The sequence below is a fragment of the Pleurodeles waltl genome, chromosome 9 (genome assembly GCF_031143425.1).
Source record: "Pleurodeles waltl isolate 20211129_DDA chromosome 9, aPleWal1.hap1.20221129, whole genome shotgun sequence".
NCBI classification, from domain to species: Eukaryota; Metazoa; Chordata; class Amphibia; order Caudata; family Salamandridae; genus Pleurodeles; species Pleurodeles waltl.
In genome coordinates, this window is record NC_090448.1 from 714450929 (window position 1) to 714459857 (window position 8929).

At 44.8% G+C, this 8929-nt stretch overlaps 1 protein-coding gene across 2 annotated transcripts; it reads left to right on the plus strand.

Moving 5' to 3' along the window:
• Positions 1–4084: 4084 nt before the first annotated feature.
• Positions 4085–8454, plus strand: LOC138259875 (RNA-binding protein 4B-like). Of its 2 annotated transcripts, XM_069207826.1 has the most exons (4): positions 4085–4224; positions 5059–5472; positions 6209–6862; positions 7972–8454. In XM_069207826.1, exons 2-3 carry the CDS (start codon positions 5061–5063, stop codon positions 6853–6855), a joined length of 1059 nt encoding a protein of 352 aa, XP_069063927.1. In that variant the 5' UTR covers positions 4085–4224; positions 5059–5060; the 3' UTR covers positions 6856–6862; positions 7972–8454. The 2 variants fall into 2 exon arrangements, with proteins under 2 accessions (XP_069063927.1, XP_069063928.1); XM_069207827.1 differs by lacking the exon at positions 6209–6862.
• Positions 8455–8929: the final 475 nt, after the last annotated feature.

Consider the following 8929-nt stretch of genomic DNA (forward strand, 5'->3'; position numbering starts at 1 on the left):
ATACACAAGTCCGCCAGCCGAAAGGTCGGTGATAAATTGGCGGTAGCAAAACCCACTGTTACGCCAACAAAACTACGCCCACAGCATTATGACGCACGAATCACTGCGGCGGACATTCAATGGCACTAAACCATGGGCGGTACATACCGCTGCACTCAAAATACACACACACATACAAAGCAACACCACATTGGACAATTTGAATAACACAAACCTAAAACATACACACACCACACCCATGCCACTATAAAACACACACACATTACCCACAACCCTTTACCATTACAAACAAGTGCCACAAGAGAGATAGCAAGACCACAGACACACACCACCATCACCTATACACCATCCACGCACCCCACATCACACACCCCAACACAGCACCCCACACACCCTCACCCACACCACTCACAATACACCCATAGCACCGCAACGACACCCCAGGTTCTCTGAGGAGGAGCTAAGGGTCATGGTGGAGGAAATCATCCAGGTAGAGCCACAACTATTTGGATCACAGGTGCAGTAGACGTCCATTGCAAGGAAGATGGAGCTATGGTGGAGAATCGTGGACAGGGTCAATGCCGTGGAACAGCTCCCCAGAGCAAGAGATGACATCAGGAAGAGGTGGAACGACCTACCGAGGAAGGTATGTTCCACAACAGCAAGTCACCAAATAGCTGTACAGAGGACTGGCGGTGGATCCCCCCCCCCCCCAGCTAAGAACACGGGAAGAACAAGACTTCGCGATCATGCATCCTGAAGGCCTGGCAGGAGGAGGTCTAGACTCTGGTAAGTCAAATCTCTATTACTATCACCCCCCCTACCTGCATGCTATCACAAACTCCCACCCCTACCCTCACTCCCATCACTTTACCACCTCCCACACACCCCACCATCACAACCCACTCATCCCAAGCCCTGCATGTAACACCAATGCATGGACACCACTCACAGACCTGCATGGACACCTGTCACCACTGCATGCACACTGGAGAGAATCACCTAGCCCACAAAATAGCTACTCACTCAAAGGCAAATCTGCCAGGGCAATAGTAACCATACAGGGCAACACACCCATGCACAAGATGACACACGCAGAAACAAAAACACTGCATTTACATCCCCACAGGTCCCCCGAGAGGAGGTGCCAGCAACTTCCAGTCCACCCCCAGAAGAGGCCCACAGTGATGACAGCAGCTCTGGGCGCCTAGATCTGGATGACCAACCTGGCCCATCAGGGATCTTCAGACAGTCGGTAACCCAGGCACAGTCCCATACCACCACAAAGCATGAGCCCTGGTTCTGGCAAAGGAAATGTGAAGAAATCAACTGACAGACAGCTTTCACAGTGCTTAGAAGCCATGACCCTGTGAAAGAAACTAAAAAGCGGTGTCCCCACTTTTCATAGCAAACATCTACAACTGAGAACTGAATGCTATTCAGAAGGGCATATTGCTGCATCATATATGAAGCCAGGGAAGACACACCACCCATACACCTAACCACAAAACACCAAGCCTGATAGAAAGTTTCCATGGTGACAGCCAGTATGATCGCATAAACATCAAAATGACAAAACCTGACAAACTATCCAGTGTTGAGTATTCATTCTAGCTAAAACTAGTCAATTCAAAGCACCACGGCTGCCATGAATGTGAGCACAAAGGAGAGACACAAAAGGAATAATGAAAAGTAAAACACTTGACATAAGCGAGCCGATTCAAAGCACCACAGCCACCGTGAGCGAGAAGGAGACAAAAGGAAAAAGAAATTCACTTGCAGTCAAACATATTGGCAAACGTGCAATTCGCCATGTAACGGGGTTGGTCCCAAAGTCGGTTGTAATGTTGCGCTATTCATTGAGCGTGCGCGCGCATTAAGAGACTGTACACCACCTTGATGGTTTTGGGGCAGTGACGGTCAGCGTGCTCTCTGCATATTAGTCGTGGTCCCAAGAGTCTGCACCCGCTTTCCACGCCCCTTTTATTTAGGCAACTCACATGACCCAAGGGTTACTTACACAAAGCAAAACATGGTAGGGGTGTATGCTTCTGAACTATCTATTAATTTAAGCCTCACTGGTAGTGCTTGCGCTTGTTGCGCCACAAGCGCGACACTACATCGGTAACAAAACCGCCCCAAGAAGGGACAAATGTGTGCTCAACCTAAAAAAGTAAGCAGCATTCTCCTCCAGGGTTTAATACTTGTAGAACACGTTTACCAGCGCAGAGCAGGGCACCCAATTTACAAACGAATTACGGGGCATTCTTAGGAGCTCACTGCAGGGCAGTCTCATGAGCTCAATGCGGACCATGCATTTTTTTTAGTGATAGCAGAGGGCAACCTGGATCCTCGTATGAGTCAGTAGCACCTGTGTTGCTAGAGTAGGATTTTATAAACAAACACTATGCTGTTTTGCTTTGTTGTAAAGGAAGCTTAACCAACACCAGCACTATTGTACTTTCCTAATGCTCGCCTCTGCTGTGGGACATTGCTTCAAGTTTCAAGGAAATAATCTGAAGTAGCATTTTTCATCCTTCACAGGAATCAAATGCTCACAAGGCCAATGGACCTTTGAACCTAGTAAGTAGTGTGGTAGAACCATCAACAAAATGTCAACACCACCCCAAACAATTTAGACACCGTGACCAATGTGGCCACAGAAGGAAAACCCTAATCAGAAATACAGTTAAACGGTTTATTACAAACACAAGCTCAAAGTCTTGAAGACAATGCATAAAGCCAAGTTATAAAGGTATATAATCACAAAGGGTTGCCCAAGGCGTCGAAATAAATTCAGGAGAAATAACATTACTAAAACTAAACATTCAAGTAAAATAAAACATATCAATAAGAATATCCGAGACACTGATATAACCCATTGCTCAGAATGTACAATCGTTAGTTAATTCAAATTGAGTCAATAATTTTTGGCTGGGCACAGGTCAACCTTACAGCTAAGCAAGTCAGGGAAATACATGTGTGGGGAAGAACACATGTGGGCAAAATACAAGAAGTACAAAAAGGGCAAAAATAATTTGTAAAAAGATAACCTCGGACAGCAGGTCACTAACTAAGTTTGGCAAGTAAAAAGAGAAAGAGTCAACTTATCAGAAGCTAGACCATGACTCTTCTGAATGGGAAAATAAAAGGATCACTAAATCTAAAAAAGGTCATTTCAAGAGTAAGGGCAAATGGCAGAGAGAAAAATACCTGTCAAAGGGATACAGTATTTGGGGAATCTTCATCAGAAAGACATCAAATTCAGTAAAGTATCTGCAAACGTCTGGGTCTGCATAGGTCTGCTCAGGAAATTTCTCAAGACTGACTAAAGTTCACAAGTCCATCACTATTTTAAACTTCACAAAATATTTTTACTTGCCATAAGTATGGCTGTCTGGTAAGCTTGGACCTAAAAAGTAGGAGGGATTGTTTTCCTCCAAGTAAAAAATATGGTATGGTGCGCCACTCATATTCTAAACACCACTCCGCTTATAGCCACGCTGCTGTACTACATGGCTAAAAGACATTAGAAAACCCAACATCTAACACACTGATGACACCTTTTGTGGTTGCCAGCGCTTGTTTGTGTCGCTTGCACTGTTGTTGCTTGCCTCTTAACTCTCGTCCTCACCCGTCGTCGTTGCCTGCCCCGCCCCGTTCCGCAAAAATGACCTATAAGAGGACCGTGTCAAAGTGCTTTTTTCTAACCTTTAACGCATGACTAAATTACATTGTTAAAGCCGATAGCTTGCACAAAGGCGAGACCTATTGGCATTGTTCAAACTTGTTGTAAGAATCAGCTGACCGTAAATCAGAGAAACCTGCATTTATGCTAAGTAAAAAGTTAACGCTAGGTGAGGCTAGAGTCGAAACAAGCGCCATCTTTTCCGTTATTGAACACCGCCCAACTTTCTTCGTTTGAGCGTCGAGGACGGATTAGCCAATCAACGATCACTTCTCAAAGGCATTGGCTGTGCCTAATTCGCCAACTAAGTTTATATTGGCTCGTTCATCACAGGACTTCCGTCCACAATTTTGATTGACATAAAAGACGATCCACTTAGAGTCAGCAAACAAAGAGCCCTTTGATTCCAGACCAATGAACTCCTACTGTGGGCGGACTTATGTGAGTGCTTGCTGTTCAGGGCGTTGGGAAAAGCACCATTTTCTTTCTTTCTCTGTTAGTCATTCGAGGAGGAGGACGTTTCCCTCACTGCTCAGGTGAGCTACATTTCGGACCTTAACACATTTAAAGTGGGTTTCTTATCTTAGCGTATTAAAGGGGAATTTTTGTGACGAGGGTTACCTTTCGGAAGTCGTTGGCTTTTATTTCCTTACACAGTCCCCACGACGCGCGCCATTTTAAGTCTGATAGATTCTAATTCTGCGTTGGTTAAATTTTGATTCAAACGTCTTGTGAGTTTACAAGACGTAATCTAACTATACTTATACACGCAGTTCTCTCTTTGCCTACCAACTGTATACACATGGACTTAACATGTTTTTATAAGTAAATCGATTCATTGGGCATGTCCGTTTAATAGTTGTCCGGGTGGTTTATGTAGGTGGCATTTAGTGATCGCAGTATCAATGATATCTGTAGGCTTTATTAAATGATCTTTTGGTGGGGGTTGTTGGTGTGCCAACTGTCTTCATTTTTTTTTTTAATTGGTTGTCATGGAGCTCCTCGTGCGGTTACGTGGTTTACCGGAAGAAAATGTTAGGTATGTTGTGCTTCCGAAAGGATGGGTATGACTACAGATCCGGTCACGTGCTCGAACTCGTTTCATCGCAGCCTAAGATGGCGCATTATGTTTTATACGGAATGGGGCTCCTTTTTCCCTATGGCAGGAAGTCATTTGATCAGCGAAGTGAAACTAACTAGTGGACTATCCGCTGAATTTCGAAGTTGAGTTCAAAGATTTACTGCTTTTCTCGTCTAGATCAAGTGTGTACGCTTGTGTAGTTTGTGGGGGGAGGGTTCTCCCAGCTCTACATCAAATAAGGTTGCATGACAGCGATAGGTACATTAAATAATTTATTTTTTCTTTTCAGAAATGGTTAAAGTGTTCGTTGGTAACCTGCCTCGTGAGGCAAAGGAAGAGGAAATAAGGGCCCTTTTTGAGGAATATGGAAAAGTGGTCGAATTCGATATCATAAAGAACTACGGATTTGTACACTTTGAAAAGAAAAGTGCTGCTGACGAGGCTGTCCGAAAACTCCACCACCACCGAATCCACGGTGTCACTATCAACGTAGAGCTCAGCAAAAGTAAAGCTAAGGCCTCCACCAAGCTCCATGTCAGCCATCTCAGTACCAGCTGCACCAACCAGGAATTGAGGGCGAAGTTCGAAGAATATGGATCTGTGCTCGAGTGTGATATTGTGAAGGATTACGCATTTGTGCACATGGAACGTGCCGAGGATGCTATTGAGGCAATCAAGGGTCTAGACAACACAGAGTTCAAAGGTGAAATTAATCTAGACAGTGAAGTGGTATTACGATTAGTTATGGTAGAGTTCTATTTTAGTCCTTCATTCGAAAGGTGTCACTCAGGTGATAGAATTTTTGAGCATTCGTTCTCGTGGAGTGCCATTTCTGCAGTGGGCGTATCTAAAGTTCCAACCTTTTTGACTAAGGTTATTTTGGACCAGCTTGTTACTAAGACCTTGCAAGAACTGTTAGAGTTCACCTGCTCTAGCCACTTCAAACGAGTTCTCTAGCCATCACTGGGTTTTCACTTGCACTTCTAGGTGGACTAACAGAATTAAAGGGCTTCAATAGCCAGTGGCGGGTCCACTCGTAGTCTAGCTTGTTACTCTGCAGTTACGGAGAATGCCTTTTTAATACACCTCTTGAACGTCGAATTTTGAACTTCTTTTAGGGAATTATTTGGGTCGGTAGATGGTGGTGGTGGATGGGATTTCCCACTCTTAGTGATTCAGAATTGGTTTCTCTTCTAAATACAAAACGGAACATTCCTTGTTTAGTTACGGTACACCGAATATTAGGGCGCAGTGCAGGTAATGTAGCGTTGCATGGTTTTCAGTACTGGAACCCGGTGTTACTACGTGACCTAGTAAAATGTTTAGAATTGCCTTATTCTGTCTCTCCGAATGTTGAACATGCACTTTGATAATGAAGTCTGAATTGTTTGTTTACATAAAGTGTTATAGCAACTATTCTTGCGTCTACTCTCTTAAAGGCAAACGAATGCATGTGCAGTTGTCCACAAGTCGACTTCGGAGTACGCCCGGGATGGGAGAAACTAGCGGCTGCTACCGGTGCGGGCGAGATGGACACTGGTCCAAAGAGTGTCCAATAGATCGCGCAGGACGTGCGCCTGAATTTCCTGACAACTTTGCTGAGCAGTTTGCGCCGTTGCGAGCCCCTGAGCCCTACCCGCCGGTACGAGCCCCCTCGTACCCTTCAGCCTATGCAGACCGTTTATACTACGATGATCGGGATCGGTATGGAGTGGTCGACTACTACCAGAGATATCGTGCAGGGGCTTACAGTGCTGCGGCCTTAGACCCCTTTGCAGATCGTCGGTTGCCCCCTCTTCCTCCAATGTCCTCTACAACCCTGAGAGATACTCTCTCCGCTTCCCTAGACCCTTATGATAGACGCCTGGTCTCGGTCCCAACATCTTCCTTTACAGCTTCCTACTTCGGGCGAGACCGCAGCCCCCTGCGCCGCTCTTCAGCCGTGTCTTCCACTCTCGGAAATGGATACGCATACGAGCGTACTCGGCTGTCTCCAGTTTCGTCGGTCTCTCGGAGTGCTCTCTACGACCTTCCTCGGTATGGGCGGGAAGCGTACACGGAGAGGTCGCGGTACAATGCATATTAAGCTGCAGGTGAGTCAAATTTAATTGGTTTCAGTATTGGAGGGATGCGGTTCTCTTGTATTGCTGCTGGTTGAATTTCGTTGTTACCAATACCACCAGCGACATCAGGGTTGCTTTGGTGCTGAGATGGAAACAAAACAGCTTACACGTTTGAGTGTAAAGTGGTTGTGGTGCTTCGGGTAAATCGGCTCAAGTCCCTAAATGCTCCACACTCATTAGGTATGGACCTAAATCAACTTTGTCGCGAGTGCGTATCCTGCTCGCATAATTACTACTTCGTAAGTCTGAATGGTGCGTTCCTTTCGTGCCCCCAACCCCCTTCAGAAATAAAGTAATTTTACCTGCATTTGATGTAGGTGGGGTTTCTTTTTTGCAATGGGTACGTCCGGTGATGTTGCCTTAGCCAAGGGTGCCAATCTTTACCTTGGCTACGTTGCCCCTTTTATATGTAGAGTAACAACTCGTGGTAGAGGGCGGTCACACCATGGGGCATTCTTGCTTTATTCATAACTTGGAGTTGTGTATTGATTTTTTTTTTTTTTTCCTTTCCCTCGGGTACACTATGAATACACAGTTCCAATACGCTCAACGAGAAAATGGTCACATTTTATGTCCGTGTGTATAGGTTACTCAATTGCTCGCTTGAGTTGAAGTACATTTAAGACTACTTAATGGTTGACCGTTCTTGGATGTTTTATGGTGGGCGGTGGGATGCGTACAATTGGGGCAAGTATGTTTGTGTGCATAATTGCTGTGCTATGACAATTTCTGGTTTGCCCAGTCAAGCCAAAGTACAGATTAGTAAACATGCATATATGTGCCTTGGTGTCAAGCCCGCCCCACCAGCGCTTTTCACAACAAACATCCAGTCACATTGTGGCGAAAGCTGTTAATGTTTGACTTGAAAAAAGATGGACGCTAGTGACCGGGCGTTTTAGCGAACTCCAAAAATAAAATGGGGGTTTTCGGAAAGTTCTGTGGTACTTCCTTTGGAAGAGTTCAGCAGTTGGATAGTCGTTTCCCGTGCCTTTTTTTTTTTCCCCCCTTTTTTTGAGGAAATGGGCTGAATACAATATACACGTGAATTTTCAATCACCTATGCTTTTTTTTTTTTCCAGGTAGGATAAACGCAGGCTGAATCGCGGGTTGCTGTCGCGTTCGAAAGTTCGCATCTTCATAGATTGGGGAGACGGCAAAGTTGAATCAAACGAGTCTGCTTTTGTTTTTTTACGGATTTTTATCGGATCATCTAACACCACGCATCTTTGTCAATTCTCGTTGAGAATTTTTCTCGTCAACAGCAAGGATCCACTGTTTTTTCTCGCTTCTTGTTGCTATTAAGTGTTTTATTTTGATAGCTGAAGTTTCGAATACATGTTCGAGTTATGTTTATAAAGTGAATCGGGACTGCGTTGCTCTAATTCTATAGAGACAAAAGTCGGCATCCGTAGTTTTAATTTGTTCTTCTCGGAGGGCGGAACAATGTTTCGGAAATGGAGGTCTGCTCACCAGGACTCTTGTGTAACTTGTCTTAACGTGATTGTTATGCCACGTTGTTCAAAGTCTATTTTGCTCAGAAAATAAACCTCTGTGAACATGGACTAATTGTCTATTTCCTCTATCCCTTTTTTAATCTGGTGTCCGTTTTCACGTATCTGTCAAAGTCAAAAGGTTGGGAACCACTGGCTAGGGTGCTGCAACCACAAGCTGTGTGACCGGCAAAGACTTGCCCAGCAGAACAAATAAAATTGTAAAGCTTAATTTTTATGGTTAACCATAGCCAAGCCTTGTCTCACTCCCAAACTATCTGATCCAGTCCACTAGAATGTGCCCCATTCCAAATCTGAACATTGTGCCCCTATGCAAAACAATCTGCCCTGCTCACCACCACTGAACTATTCTTCTACACAACTCTGCAACATTGTACTACAACAAATTCACTGACTCCAGGCCAATAACTTAGTCATGCTGAACAGCAGCAACACTGGTGTACAACACTGCGGGGGGGGGGGGGGGGAGACATTGCCAAGCCAACCGCTCTTGTGTTTGTGACCTATTAGCAATGCTTTTTTTTTT

What these genes read in the sequence shown, in the direction of transcription:
- LOC138259875 (XM_069207826.1), top strand. Translation starts at nt 5,061, where the DNA reads ATGGTTAAAGTGTTCGTTGGTAACCTGCCTCGTGAGGCAAAGGAAGAG. An exon ending in AGACAACACAGAGTTCAAAG is followed by an intron (nt 5,473 to 6,208) that starts GTGAAATTAATC and finishes ACTCTCTTAAAG; the next exon opens with GCAAACGAATGCATGTGCAG.